This window comes from Labrus mixtus, chromosome 24 (assembly GCF_963584025.1).
Source record: "Labrus mixtus chromosome 24, fLabMix1.1, whole genome shotgun sequence".
Classification (NCBI taxonomy): Eukaryota; Metazoa; Chordata; class Actinopteri; order Labriformes; family Labridae; genus Labrus; species Labrus mixtus.
Window position 1 is genome coordinate 1,946,822 of NC_083635.1, and position 15,889 is coordinate 1,962,710.

General features: G+C 40.9%; 2 protein-coding genes across 4 annotated transcripts in view; one reads left to right on the forward strand and one right to left on the reverse strand.

Annotated features, from left to right (window-relative positions):
- Positions 1-253: 253 nt before the first annotated feature.
- Positions 254-10,510, reverse strand: cobll1a (cordon-bleu WH2 repeat protein-like 1a). Of its 3 annotated transcripts, XR_009667052.1 has the most exons (11): positions 10,358-10,510; positions 8,493-8,655; positions 7,661-7,862; positions 7,306-7,567; positions 6,361-6,402; positions 6,181-6,263; positions 5,898-6,092; positions 5,213-5,312; positions 1,883-3,199; positions 1,026-1,150; positions 254-771 (listed from the first exon to the last, which is right to left on the reverse strand). XR_009667052.1 is itself a non-coding variant. In XM_061032796.1 (10 exons), the coding sequence occupies exons 2-10, from the start codon at positions 8,582-8,584 to the stop codon at positions 1,143-1,145; spliced, it is 2,301 nt and encodes a 766-aa protein (XP_060888779.1). In that variant the 5' UTR covers positions 8,585-8,655; positions 10,358-10,510; the 3' UTR covers positions 254-1,142. The 3 variants fall into 3 exon arrangements, 2 of the variants coding, with proteins under 2 accessions (XP_060888779.1, XP_060888780.1); XM_061032796.1 differs by having other exon boundaries at positions 254-1,150; XM_061032797.1 differs by lacking the exon at positions 10,358-10,510 and adding an exon at positions 9,292-9,634 and having other exon boundaries at positions 254-1,150.
- Positions 10,511-14,125: 3,615 nt separating this feature from the next.
- Positions 14,126-15,889, forward strand: part of scn1lab (sodium channel, voltage-gated, type I like, alpha b) — a 33,022-nt gene continuing 31,258 nt past the window's right edge. The window contains exon 1 of the mRNA XM_061032437.1: positions 14,126-14,324. The gene's annotated coding sequence lies outside the window, so the exon portion shown is untranslated. The remainder of the gene's footprint in view (positions 14,325-15,889) is intronic.

The window sequence follows — 15,889 nt, forward strand, 5'->3', positions numbered from 1 at the left end:
AAGCGAGCCCACTCAGTCCAGGCCTGGCAAACGTGGAGCTTTAGCCACAGGCGGTTCTGGCTAGGTCTCTAGCTCCTTGCTGTTCCTCCAAGGCCAGGGCTGGATCAATACATATAGTAGTGCGGATTCTTTTGGCACCCAAGTATAGCTATGCAGTATTGCCCCGAGGTATGGGTCCGTTAAAGACATAAGAGTGTGTGCATGTGAGCAAAGTGGACTGAGTTTATTCAGGAAGGTGTCGAGATGCTTGGCATAAAACTGATGCTTCCGACAAGGATGTTTTTTATTTATTTTGTTGCTTTAAATTCAGGACATTCGCATGTCTGCAATAATGTATTTTTGTTATTTTAAAAAGATGTTGAGCTATGGACAGAGGATGACCTTTGTGTAGACATTTAAGCACGATGAATTAGAATCATTTTTCATGCAAGTTAATTTATGATTCCTGAGTAAACAGAAAATCATATTTACATTTCTATTAAATGTGACACTTGTGATAAATCCAGCACAACTCATATAGAGGAAAACACCTAACAGATGGATATTACAAGTGTTTTCATTTAGAAACAATACTCTACTGCCACCTGGTGGCGATAAAGCATTACAATCTGAAACAGAGTTCATGAGTTTTACAGCATTCTTCACATCTTACAGAATAAAAAAATAAATCCTGGCACAAATATAGAGACGTATTATTCCAGTGTCTTTTGTTTCACGCAAAGTTACAAAAAAATAAGTTCTCACGTCAGCGTTATGTCCGCCTTGGCACATCTTGAATGAAAAGTCAAAAGGAAGTAAAGAAAAAACAGGACATTGTCAGTTCAACAATTCATGTCCTGTACATTTGGCGTCTTTGACAAACAGAAATATTTATGTTCAACCCGTGAACATCGAGTCAAACGTAAAAAGAGACATCGCTGTGTCTTGAGAAATAAAAACGAGAGAAGAAATAAAAACAGCAAGCAAATGAGTTGCTTCTTGTCAGAATTGACGCACGTCTTTTTGGGGGGAATTCTTCAGCTGACCTTTTGATTTGAGCTACCTGGAGGTCACATGCAGAGTCTGGTGTCCTTAATCCACTTTGAACCTTCACCCTCACCCTAAAACAAAAACTTCCATTCAGAGACGTGGGAGGAAGCCGGTCAGGCACCTGCAGCAGAGCGGAGGAAACAAACAAGTATGTTTACATCCAATCTTTCCTCTATAGCAGGAATTCATGAACAGAAATTCTTTGACAGACAGACATTTAGAAATATATTTATCACGCATTCAGTGTCTCCATGTCAGATAGTTTCAATGTTAAGAAAGCCTGGACATACTGCTTTAGTCTGCTTTGACTATTTCAACTTCTGTGTAACATTCAATAATCGTGTATTAAAAAGTTTCCATAGAAACAAAGAACCGAGATGTGTCCTTTGGATATACAGTACAACGGCAAATCAATGACTTGATATATTTAGAAATCTCATTTTCAAGTCTGCATAATGATTATTTATCTTCATGTAGAGCAGTAGTACTCTTTATAACTCTATGTATACGTTGACAACATTTTCACCAAGAAGAAGCATTTTCAAAATGATCAGGTGGATAAAGAACCTATTTTTCAGCTTCACAGACAAATTTAAGTTTTTCTACTTATCATGATGATTTCTCTGTTATTTTGTGAAATTTTGTCTCCAAGTTTTCTACTGAAATAGAGCACAGGATGCATATGATGCTGCTCTGTGGTTATGCTTTAATGTCAGTAATTACTCTGTGGGCTGTTACAGCTGATCAGTGTGTATTGTGAGAAATTCTGTTTATTTGATGGATTGCCCCTTGAGATGAACCATCTCGTTTTTCGAGGGGGTCCAAATTGAAATTGTTGGTCAGTGTTACTCACCGTACTGGTATATGGACCTGGGCGATGAGGGAAGTGTGCTGTTTGGACCACTGGGAGCCTGAGGGCCGAAACTCTTCCCGTGGCTCTGGGTGTGGGACCTCTGCACCGCCAACGCCACCGCCTGCGCAAACCTGGACGGGGCTGCGCTGGTCTCGTCATCGGGTCTCTGTGCAGCTGCAGACATGTAAGCCGAGGATGAAGTGGGCACACTCTGATGCTCCTCACTGGGTGTATTCATTTGCCCGTTAGAGGTCAGATTTGATGGTGAAGAGGAATTTGTAGCTTCTTTTTTGTCCACTTCTATGTCTTCATTAAAGAAAACAGGTGGAGGAGGAGAAGGGAAACAGTCCTCCTCTGCTTCCTCCTCTGCTTCCTCCTCTGCTTCCTCCTCTGCTTCCTCCTCTACTTCCTCCTCTACTTCCTCCTCATTGGTGTTTGAACCACCATGGTCTGAGTCTGATCTCACAGACTCTGTACTGGGGCTTAGAAGTAGTCCCCCCTCATCCTCAGGGTGAATCTGAGCTTCACTGGGAAATTCTTCTGCTTCTTCTTGCACCTCAGACGTCGCTTCAGGTTCTTCTTCTGCCTTCCTTTCAAAGGTCTCTCCAACCTCAGATGGCGTTGAGATTTGACAATCCAGATATTTGTCAAAATCAAGTGGATTTGGAAGAGAGTGAGAAGAACGTTCTGGACTTGACGAAGATGTTTCGGCCTGTGATTCGTCCAAATATCTTGGATCCTCCTCTTTCTCAGTTGGATCCTTGATGACCTCTTGAGACGCTTCACTCTTTTGGATTTCTTCTAACGTTATCTGCTCTGGAACTTTCAGGATGATTTCTCCATTTGTCAACCTCTGCTTCCTGGATGGAACCACTTTAAACGTGGTCAGCATCCTCCTCTCAATTGGATCCTCCCACTCAGACTCAGCGGTGAGGTCGGACGTTAAATCAGGTTCCAGTTCTACGCGGTCAAGACCGTTTTCTGAGCGTCTGTGAGTCATTGTAATAAAGGAGGAGCTACTGTTTGAATTTGGTAACGTGCTAGAACTACTGAAACGTTTCATCAGCGCTCCTTTGCTGATAGAGGACGTCAACACTTTGGCCAGAGCACAGCGGGCTTCTGATAGGTCTTTCCCTCGAAATGAAGGCAGATGCTCGCCCACGTCTTGGAGATGAGGCAGCGACGGTCGTGAGAAGGATGAGGATGAGCGTGAGTGTGATGGTAGGGGTGATGAAGATGAGGAATATGAGAGGGTTATAGAGTCTGACTCGTCACTTTCTCCCAGCTCAGCCAAAGGACGCAGGGAGTCAAGAGTCCCTGGAGAAACAGGAAAGATTTAGTGGCAAGGAAACTGATCGGAGAGGTTTTTTCAGAATTTCAACATTGATCCCAAACATATCCAAAAAGCTTAGAAACATACATTTTAAATATTTGTTCACTTTTTTTTATTTGAATAAGAAAAATGCTGATTAATAAAATAAAAACTTGTACAGATTTGTTTAAGCAGAAATAAAGAAAAGAAAGATCAGAGACCCCAAATCAAACAAAAAAAAAAAGGAAAAACATGAATATAAAAGAGGCAGAACAATGAAGCAGGTATCGAAACAAACAATAACACAGAGAAGACAAATATTGAAGTTTTAAAAAGAGCGCTTGAACCTCGTCAAACATCTGACAGCATCAGTTACTTTTCATTACTTTACACGTTACTTTCGATTTGGTTTGGAAAGGCACGACAAAAAGTTTACAAAGCCTCATGATTTCAAAGGAAACACACATAAAAAAAGATAAAAACTTGAGACAAAATAAGAAAGTTACAGCAGAATATAGGACAGAACAACAATATAAGCAAACAACAAAAACAACAAGATAAATAAATAGTGTTTAAGTGCAGCAGGCGACAGGGACACACATTTCCATAAAAAGCCACTAAGACGGGATAGGAGGAAGAAGAGGCCAACACAGGAGGAGGACGGAGAGGAGGAAGAGGGGTCGATTAAGGAGGAGAGGAAAGAGACAGCAGCAGCAGCAGCAGCCCTTCAATCAATCACCCCCTTCAGGTAACACAGAGTCTGTAAGCAGGGAGGAGAAAACAAAAGCAGCCGTTTTCAGTCTACAGGTCGCAAAAACACAACACCTTTCAGCCCCGATCACACATGCACTGCACGCAGCAGGTAATGTTCAGGAAAAGTCCCGCGTGGCTGTGATGGTGTTTATATCATGGTGTGATCGTTGTGCACCTAACTAGGCTGCTTTATACTCTCCTGCTCAACCAGTATGTTCTTTTCCAGTCCCCACCAGTCCAACTGGGAACATCTCCCACCATGAGGGATACAGTATGTGTGAAAGAGCAACGCATGAATATTTCAGAGGCAGGCTTTCTTGAACACATTTTCAGGGGTGCATGTGTGAACGGGGCTTTAAAAGGTGACAGGTCAGTCTTAAAGCTAGTTTGGAACTTTGTTGATTATGTCGAGTGGGAGTACAGGATACTGAGGAATGGAGGGGGTTGTTTTCCAAGCCTAGGACTGATACAGACTCAGCAGATTTTTTGCATCATCACAGCTAAAGAAAGCAATGGAGTGAACTTTAATAAGAGAATTAGAACATCTCTTCTATGCCTTCCCTGTCCTCCTCTCAAGTTAGAGTCGCAGTAATAACCTTTGTCTCTTCACAGAACGGTCATTGTCTGTTCAAGTCTATGAAAGCAGAGCCGTGCACCATGTGGTGAAAGCAAATCAGACCGACTAATACAAAGGATGAAAGCTGGGACAATAGAGGGATTTATCTCCTGAGCAGACTGAAGCCAATATGTTCCATGAACGAGGCCCTCCGGGTCACTTTAATTGCCCTGAACAGGGTTAAATTGCTCCGACTGATAAAAGCTGGTTTTTTTCCTGCTGGATTTAACTGCTCAATCGCCCATTTGATGGTATTCGCTGTGACATTTTAATCTTGATTTAACTTCAATCTCTCTTGACCTCGCGCGGCTCAGACTGAAGCCGTGAGGATTTGGCAGACACAAGAATTCACCCCACGTTAAACTCTTTTTGATTTCTACTGAAATACTGTAAAAGGTCAATTGGGATTTTGTACAAGCGCATTTCATTTGTTCCTGCTGTTTTATTAATGCTGTATCAATAACCACCACTAGATGGCAACAGAAAAAGCAACAGGCTCAGACTCTATTTTGCACACTAGGAAGGAAGAAATGCCCTTTTTTTTCATCTCAGAGGACATGATCTTTATCATCATTATTCAAATGTCTGGCACAGAATCGAGTCTCGCTTCACTAAGTTTAAAGGTTATCAATCATGGTGACGTTTTTACCTTTAACCTCGGTGTGTGCCTGTAGCTCCTGGTGGTTGTTGGTACAGGGAGGGGGAGGGGCCCTCCTCTTGGTGCTCCTTAATGTGGACTCTGCAGACCTCTGCAGAGATACAAGATAATGACATTACTGGGAGATGTTTGCCCTCACTCATTTCATTTATCAGGGCTCTTATTCTTTAATATTTAAAAGACACAGAGAGACAGAGTCAACAATTCCTCAACTTAAACTCAGTGTAACTTTTCAATCACATGGTGGTATTCATATATGTTTATGTAGGAAGACAAATCTAGGAAGGAGGAAACAAGACAACAATGAAGGAAAGATAAAAAAAAAAAGCATAGAGGAGGAAATATAAAAAGAAAAAAGATAAAGAGGAACATGAAGAAGGAGATACAAAGATAAGGAGAGCAGGAGAGACAGAATAAAAAGCAGCAAGAAGAAAATACAGGAAATAATACGGCTGGAAGACGGCCAAATTACTAAAAAGAAGAAAGCAGAAGGAAAGAATAGAAGAAAGAAAAAATAGGAAAGATGCAAGTGTAATAAATAGAAATGAGGAAGAAGAAACAGGAAGAGGTGGAAGAAGAAAAAGAAAAAGAAGTATAAAAAGGAGAAGTAAAAGAAGCAGTCTAAGTAAAGGAAGACAAAGGAGAAGAAGAAGAGGTATTTTCCCCACCGGCCCACCTGTGCTCCTCTGAGATGACAGGTGGCGAGGTTGTTGGGGATGCTCTGTGATGCACCGACGGGTGGCTGGGGGGCTCGTCTCTTCTTGGGCATGTCTGTCGTCAGCGTGTTAAAAGAAGAAGAAGAAACACTCTGCACATTTCCGCTGACTCCCACCTTGAGACCAGGAGAAGCTGGGGCACTCCCTGTCCCTTCCTACGGCGAGGGAAACGCACATTTTGGTTAAAGAAAAGTCACATGAACAGAACGGTTACTCACATCATGTGCTGATTAATCACTGTACCGTTTGAGGCTTTTTCTTCCTCATTCTGAATAAACTGAGAAAGCCGTTATTCTCCTTCTGCTTCTTCTCCGTCTTTGGAAGGTCTACACAATAAAAAAAACAAACATCTTGATTATTAAATGATCTGACACATAACAAAGGTCAGAGCTGACACTTTGCATTAACGTGTTTACTTGTTACCTTGTAGCGGAGGTGGTGTGATGACCTCTGCTGGCGTGACAGCTGTTTCAGACAGAAAACAGAACAATTATCAGGTCAGCCTGCACAGTGGGAACACAAATATAAAGGAGCAGGTATAATGTAGGAACATAATGTCTTCAAGGTGTTCTTTTAGATTGGCTCTGTTTTTTAAAGCACCTGCAGCAGCTGCTTTTTGTAAAGTGTCTTGAGATATGTTATGAATTGGCGCTACACAAATAAAGATTGATTGAACAACATGAGCAGAGAAGATTTTAGTTCTGTCTATTTTGTTCAGGTTCAAGCAAAGACTTCTTTATTTTGTTTTGCATTGCACTGATCCACGAAGGCCTCCATCCTACTTTACACGGGCTCAGTCCAACAAGCTCAAATTCTCTTTAACCGTCGCTCTTATGACGCTGGCTTTTCTAGCTTTGTCATTCGTATAATCATAGTGAAAGAAAAAATGTTTCACAGCTCCTTAACAGACATAGGATAATGAATATCAAGGGGGGGTTAGGGCATATTTCAGGGGGAAAAAAACAACAAAATTTAGAACTAATGTTAAGTCACAACAGCTAACGCTAGCCTTCTTAACATCTGCTAACAAATATTACCATTAGCCGTGGTTTACCCTTTTCCTATGCTATCCTGTATCACCATCTCAGGCATGCTCAACTCAAAAACTCCTATATAGTACAGTATAAATATTTCTTATCTGAAAGTATGGTCGCCCTGAGAGCTTGATGCAATTTGTATTTTGACATTCGCATAAGGACAACACGCTTACAAGAACAAATAAGAAGAGGAAGAAGATCGGTGTTACGTTTCTTGCAGGACTTAATTTTTCATTACTGGATGTTGCTGCTTTCAGGGTGACCGTGTTAGAGCCTTATCGCAAGCAAAAAAAAAAAATCTAAACATACAGTGTAGAGTAGGTGAACATACCTGTTTCAGGCGTCTTGGATCGATGTTGATGCTCAACAGCGGTGTCTTTGGCGAAAACCTCCCTCAGACTGTGGCCGTCTAAACTCTTGGTCAAATCCAGTGGCTCTTTGGACTGCGAGTTTCTCAGTAACACGGTTGTTTCTACCTTAAACTCGCACTTGTCACACACCACTGGCAACAGCAACTCAAGGGGCACTTTGGGATTCACACGCACCACGGCCTTATGGGACTTATTGTAGTTGATCAACAGACGCACAGACGGCTGCAAAGAGAAACATGAATGTCCTTTTAATGTTAGTTATTGTAATGTATAATTATCCAACAGGTAATAGTGCAGTCAAGTTTTTCTCCCTACCTCGGGCATGTACGGCCTCCTGATCTTTTCCTCTATGCCTTTAGGCTTCAGCACGATCGTCTCGGCTTCCAGTGAGCCGATGGGAGAGTTTGGTTTGAAGCGGATGTTGTTCTTGTTGGGCGAGAGAAACTCGACGGTGTAGTCAGACGGATTCAGGTGGTAACTCGCACAGAGGGTCACCAATAGGTCCATCACCGGTTTGCTATGAAGAGGAGGAAACAGATGACCACTAATGACCCGTATCTCAGTATCTTGTAAAGTCCCAAGGGTTCTTATTATGCAAGTGCACTATAAAACTACAACTTTTTATTCAGAAAAAAGACCTATAATTAGCAGAAAATATCTCTCAGCACATGCTTTAAGGATAGACGCACTTTGAGAGGAAAAAAAAAACAGTTTATGTCAATGCACTGTGGGGCAGCACAGTCCAGATTATGCTCCTAGTATGAGTAAAGGACCAAAACACTGCATCCTACATTACCCATAATTCAGTCTCCACTAGCCTGGAACTATGACAACACCAAGGAGAGAAAAATGAGCCCCTAGCTTTCAATTGAAATTCATGTTGACTACGGCCTAGGGGTGGGACAAGGCTGGAAACGTTGGTATCATGACTCCTTAGTTGGGATATGATATTATTACAACTATTTGCAATACGCTGAGTACCAAAAAGTATGATCTATAACTTCAATATCAACCTCAAAAAAATTGGTATATTGCCAAGCAAAATTGTGCAATACCTCGCTGTACCATGAGTATAATAATGTATACTTTGCTCTGAAACTTGCTTAATATACATACAAGCCTAGGGAAACACAGCTCTATGGCCCACCTTCCATGCACTGTGGCATGCTTCTCCAGTCCGCACGGCAGAACCACAGACAGAGAGTGGTCTCTGTCCAACGGGTTCACCTGCTCATCCATCTCACGGGGACTTCAAGCTAATGAAGAAGCCTCTCCAGATCTGATGCTGCTCCTGACGTCAGGTAAACCCCCTTAAAAAAAAAAACATTTCATTGAGGAAGTATGATTATTTGCATAACCCCATGCCCTCCAGATGATGTCAAAGAGAGTTCAGGTTGCTGAGGCAGGAGCAGAAATAGAGTCAGGGAAAAGATTTCCCTCTTGTCAGTGTGAAATGTCTTAAGGCTGCTCCAAATGTCAAGAAGATTTGAAGGACTCAAACTTACAGGACTACACCAGGATTAATAGCTTGGTTGATAAAATATACAAAAATTAGCCCAAATAATTTAACTGGAATCTAATTGTTTCACATTTCAGGTTACTAACGTGGAAGATGGAGAAAAAACGATTGTTTTGTTCCAAAAAAGTTTATTTATTTATAGTTTAATTATTCAATATTTGGCTGAGTAATCAAAGAATTGTTTTAGCTAATTAATCTACAATAAACTTTGCTATTATGCAGCCTTTTTCTTTCTTTTTTTTACAAACACAGATTCATCTTTATTTCATATCATTATTGTATAACTGAATGCCACAAGTTGTTCTAATAGCAATGATACAAATAAGTCTGTAAGCTTTACCGATTTTAATGGCTAGTTTACGCATTAATCAACGTATACAAGTTGCCAATAAATATGTCAAATTGAAATTCGTTGAACAGTGGTTACCTGAAAAGACTCTTCTTCAAACAGGAACCATGACCAAATAAAAAACAAAACTTAAAAAAACCACATAAAAGCCCAAAAGAGTATCCAAGCTGTCGGTGAAACTTCAGTTTGAAGCAGAAACTTCCAGTGGTTGACGACGCTGTGTAGGTTTAATTAAAGATCTTCTCCGCCTCCCTCCAGGAGTTTAACCTTTGACCCCGTGTGGTTCTTTTCCATCACATAGGAACAGCCTCTTTAAACAGTTTGATTAAAGTCAACGCCCTCGCTCGGTGTATTTTAAGCGAGGAGTTCACCGGAGCGTGCCAACAAAACAGCTGTGTGTGTATCTGTTCATCAACACGTGCGTGCTCCCTTCCGTCAGCGCGTGGACACAGACACGCGCGCGTGCACAGTCATAGAGGTTACTGAGTACAGTTGGCTACAAACAAAATTTGACGTGTTTGTTTTATTTTATTTTTTTGCATATAAAATGTAAAACATAGTTAATTTATTCCAGCTAATTACATAAAAAATAATGTTTGAATTTATGGTGATAAGAGGACACATTTAGGCTTGTATTCAGCTACAACTAAAAGATTCCCCATAAGCATGTACTTATCTATACCCCCCTTTTTTCCCCACACACAGTATACCAATGTGTATTCTTAATCCTGCTAATTCTAAAGTCTCAACGTTTATTAATTAAGCTAATTAAGTGACAATTTCTTGTGCAGCAGCATATATTAATACATGCTGTGTGTATTGTTTTGCTGATAGAAAGAGCAAAAAGGTTCTATGTTTTGCCAGGCTGAGTCTACTGTAGGCCTAAAATGTGTATAGCCTAGTTTCCATTCATATTGCAATGACAAAATATGTTAACCTCAAGAATAATGCAACATAGCAAACTACATAAGGCTCTGAAAACAGGTTCAGCCATGCTGTTCAAGCACTAATACTGAGTTCTAAATAAGCTTACACTGTTTCTCCTGTAAGAAGGATTAGTGCTCTTAAAAGGCCATGTCGCAGCATGCTCCCATATTCAAAAAACACTTAAATTATACTTGCATCCATTGCCATTTACACTTACCTCTGTCCACAGATTCTTGCCATTCTCTTTCAGCTCTCTCTTCTGTGTTATTAGGTCGTAGGAGGAGAGAAATTGAGGAAGGCAGAAAAGGCTTCCTTCCCCTGTAATCCCTGTTTAGCAGACTAGCCTACCACACCTACAGGCCCTGCCCAGTCATGTGACATCACTTTGCATGTCTGTGTTTGTGTATGTGTTAATAGCGTGTATGCTTTGTGGGAAGTGGTGGTGGTGAAGGAGGGGTTTATGCACAGCATGGTGTCTTTTTAGTGAACCAGTTCTTCCTTAGCCACACCACTGTTAAAAGAATATACCAGGCCTTTAATCCACATAACTGAGCCTCTCTAGAGGAGTTTGGTAGGGGTCCAAATTTAAACATCTATAATTATTAGGCCCTTTAGTATAACTAATTATTAGGCCTCCTTGTATAACCCTGCTGAATAACACAAGGTCACACCAGTTCTCTCAGGGCTTCTCTCTTCAGGTATCTGTGCTAATTCACTGACTTAGTAGGAGTCATTAAGTTAAGTGAAGGGAGTGTTTTTTTACAACAAACACACTTCTGATCTCAATTTTATCAGTGGTTCTGAATCTGGGGTTCTGGACCCCATAAAGGGTCACCATGTTCATTTTAGGGGTCGTGAGAGAATTAGGTGGCCAATAAAATGAGACTCTCATCAGTGCAGTCTTTTGCTCTGTGAGCTGTGAGGTAAAAGGTGGATGTTATGGCTGACTTGTTAACATAAGTGTTTAAAGGAGAACTTGTTCATTTTAAGGTAAGGTTTTGCGAGCCATGCTAGTAGCATTTTTGGAGTTTGGAGATGTTTAATATGAATATATTGAGCCTGGGTGTGTTTAAATGTTTGTCCTAGCTATGAGACATAACGCGCTATATCATACAAAGCTCTTGATTAATCTGCATACAGAAGGTGAGCCTTAGCGTTCAGTTATGTGGGAGTTTTAATCAAATTAAGCACAGGGAACACATGTCCCCGCGGACTATAATCTTGTAATCTCATTGTGAAGTCTTTCAGCGGACTCTCAATGGGCCTCTGCAGTAAACAGATCACTGTGTGACTGTCTCGGCTAATGAACTTCTTTTGATGACTAATGGATGAACAGAAAGCCTGTTAGTCACACTATCCAGTCTGTTTTTTCTTCATCATGTTGTGAAATGGAAGCAGGCCTGGAAATCACACTGCAGAGCTTTAGAGAGAGAAAAACAGTGTTAACACATCCGTTTGTTTCTATCTGGTGTACCCACTTAAGGCGGACTGAGTTAGCTCACACATGTTAGCATGATTCCCACCATAGAGCAGCTATGTGTCATAAAATGTGAGGAGTAAAACTTACAGGCTTTATTTTCTTTCTGTCCGTCTTACCGTTTAAAGATGTAGTTCTCGTTTCTCCATATGAGTACACAAACTCATTTGACATGTCCTTGTTTTTAAGATTTACTGTATTATCTAACAGGGCTAGAATCAGAGTGGTTTACAAAACAACAAAGGTAAGTATTTACGTGCTACAGACTCATTCTGACATCCCTGTGTGTGAATGTGAGCTTCCACGTTTAGCACTCTGCTTCTAATGAAACCCACAGCGAAGTCTCAACGAGCTGCCAAGAGTGACAACTGTGAGCTCAGCTTTGGAAACATTGTTCACACCAGGGTAACTCTCAGGGTACACAAGGAAGCTCTCTTACCCTATGTTTTTATTTTCATTTGATTTCAGCTTGTAAAGAAAAAAAAGAGATGGCCTCAGATGTCTTTATCTCAGAGTAAAGATAGCTGTGCACACATGCTGTCCTTTTAGCATGGTATGAGTGGGAATACATGATTGTAAGAACACTGACTGTCAAGACAAGTGTGTTTGAAGGCTTCATTTGCTTAAGGACACTTTTAAAAGTTTTATTCATGGTTAAATTGCTTTAAAAGAATGTTGCATCAACCCTTTAAACCTTTATATATTCTGACAAATGACGTTTTGTTTGCATTTTTTAAGCTTGGCAGTTGCAGTTGAGGGTGAAAATGATAGTTATTTGCATAAATTTTTACAGTTTTTAAGCCCTGAGTAGTGTCTACAGGCCGTAATTTCAACCTGCCTCTTTCATGTTCTTGCAGTAATGCCAAAAACAATTTCCCTGCGCCCCGATTCCCCCTCATTCAGGATATCAGACTTTCTGATTTCATGGGATGAAAACAATCTCAATCAAGCCTGCATGTAAAAGTGTGTCTAAAGGAGTTGTCACTTGTGTTCACATTAAGTGAAACAGTGTGCACCCATGTGTCAGATGGACATGCTAAATGCAGCTGAAGGGTGTGTCCACTTTTTCTTTTTTGGACTCTGTTGACTCTGTGAGGAATGTCAGACATTCAGAGGAGGGAATTGAAAGGCAAAGCTAGGGACAAAATAACCCACTGAGACCTTGCATCCATTCACTTAGATTAATCACCTGTTAGGAGGCTGCTAAGAAGACGGTATTTACATTTTTATGATCTCCTGTCTGGTTTTTAGCAGCTTGATAGTTGACATTGTTTGAGGTTTAAATTAGGAGTCTTTCAAATGTGAGGGACAAATGATGGAGCTTGAAAATTGAAGTGGGTATTACAATCATATCAAACTTTTTTATTTTGGTCAGTTATCTTGACATGGAGAAGTGAAACCACATGCAACCATGTGAGAGTGTCATGCAACATGGAGCTGAAGGGTGTGTCTGTCTCAGCTGACTGACCCTGCAGGGATGGAGTTTCCCTTTTTTCATTTCCCAAACAGAATCTACCTATTGAAATCACACAACAATGCACTTTAATTTAAGATCATTGTTTGTCCACCTTTGTCAAACCGGTCCTATTCATTTAGGTCTCATCCTATTCATTTTACTCTCAACTACAGAGGAAAACAAACTTCGTCTCTTAATGAAGTTATTATATAACCAAGTTGGGCTGTAATGACGCAGACTGTCCAGCAGGTGGCATAAATTCACAAGAGAAATGAAAGGCGACTGATGTTTTATATCTCGACCCCAACGTGGTTACAACGTGACACCTTCCTGACACCTCTGTCTCCACCCCACTCTCAGCTAAATCGTTAATAGTCTATAAATTACACTTTTGAAGATAAAATAGCTGTAACTGCAGTCTTTAACCCTTTGACACCAACCATGGTCTACAACAAGTTGGCAATATGTTAAAAATAATAATAATAAAAAAAAAATGATAGGCCTTTTAACTTTATTGTTCTTATTAATGATAATGGAGAATGCATTTATTCTATAAATGATTCAGCAGGACGTTAAATTGGCAAAATGTGTTTCAAATGATTATATAAAAAATAGCTTCAATCATAAACTTTCTTTTGATATTGTTCACCTAAAAAAAAAACAGCTAGGCTATATGCAAGTAAAATAAGGTTCTGTTGATATAAGGCAACTTTTGGGTCTGACACAGGAAACTAGACAAGAACATTGATTTATGTGATGCCTTTATGTAAAGGGAAATCATCTACCAAAACAAATGTGAACCACACATTGGCCAAAATTAAAATGACATAGCCCCAAAACGTATTTATAAGCAGCACAAATAGCAACTAAGATAATTATAGATCATTTGACATTATTTTCGTCACTTCTGACATCACATAACAACAGGTTGCCGTTGCTCTGACTTTGATATTTTCTAGAAGTGTACACTCAGGCCATCTTGCGACAGTCACAGCTTTGAGGACATTCATTCCCCAGTCTGTGGTGCTCAACCAACCGGAAGCGCGGATTGATTTCTCCACGACGAGCAAGGGCGACTAAACATCAAAGGAGCGCTTACTAAATGATAATCCACCAAACCTCGGATTCAAGAAACGAAGACAAGCGGTTTTAAAATCTCAAAGTGACAGGCTATCCGCTTAAATAAAGGATTATTCTTTCGGAGATGGGGTCTACCTTCAGGGTCCCCACCTGCTGGGCACCGTAATGGTGGTGAGTAGATCTTTATAGAAATGTTCTCAGCCTTTTGTGACGCTGCAAGTTACTTCAGCTGTGGAAAAGTTAGCTTCAAAATTGGGCTGACACAATAGAGGTTACCCTGTAGCTATTTAGTGTGCCTACAGAAAACACGGAACACGTAGGTCTATTCATATTTGAATGTTTTTTCTTAATTATTAAGGTATTCTTCCGCTAATTGTGCAGGTGATAGATCTATACGTTCGGTGTAACATACAATTCTTGCCGCTCTCCTTCTGAAATATTTTTTAATCACGAAGAAATATGATATTGACTTAAAAGAAGCAACTGTGTCCCTGCTGGTGTGACGACCTGGCGTGTCATAGTCAGCTATAGCAAGGTGGAGGCTAATTAATCTCTCAGTATCACAAAAATAACATGGTCGAAAATATCCTCCACGTCGTGACAAAAAAAAAAAAAAGGCTACGAAAACATTATCAACCTCCCTACTTACTGGGAGGAAAAGCCCCTGCAGCAACAGGCCCCTTTGGTGTGAAAATGTCTCCCATATATGCATAATAAGAGATGCATTGGGAAAGGGGGGTAGGGGGGGGGCAACATGTGAAGAGGTTTCTGTCATTGCCTTTAAAAGCCACCGACCGAAGTGACAGGGAAAACAAAAGGGTCTATTTCTATTTTTGGTCGCTCTCTGTGTAGGTGGAATGATTGCAAGCAATAGACACATCTGGTAAGGACACGCCCAGACTCATTCAGACCCCATTCATGGTGAGCTGTTGTAAACCTTTAACAGCAAGCTGAGCTGAATATCCTACACTTTGTTCTTTGACACATTGACTCGTGTACCGTGTTGTAGAGAATATGAACGTTTGGAGAGTAAAAGTTTAATATCAACAGAGAATAATGAAATTAGGCTAGTTGAAATAAAGAACTGCTTGTTCGCTTGGAGCCGTTTCAACCACAGTTCACGGACCCCAGGTGGCCCCCGGACCCTAGTTTGGGCAGCACTGGTTTCCAGGGGATTTTGACGGGTGGCTGAAGCGATTGAAAGCGTCAACCTCGGCCGCGCTCTCCCCAGCGTCTTCGCCTTTCTAGTTATTTCTGTCTTGTTTGGGTGTCGCCATAATGCCGGTGGCGTTTCTTCAGAGGAGGTGGGGGAGTCAACATGGCTGCGGCTGATTCGACAAGCTTTCGTCCGTGGCAAATTCAGAAAGTGTCGTTTTTCGGAGTCCCGGAGATAACGAGGAGACATCGTCAACATGGCGACAGCTGCGGCGGCACCCTCGTCTCGTTTTGAAACCGCGACAATTCAGGTACCGTGTGAAACGCGCCCTCTCTTTATTTATTATTTTGTTTGAATGAGCCTTAAACTCTTATAACAAGCACGTACCAGTCTCTCTGTTGCTCTGAATTGCAAGTAAAATCAAAACAATGGTCGTGAAATATAAAAGGGTACTATAGAAATGTCTGCTACCTTTAAGCCTGTAACAGGTAGGCTACCAAAGAAAACGTCCTTTAAGTGCTTAAATGTCTCGATAAACTCGCTCTAGAATCGCCAGCATACTTGAAAATAACATACATTA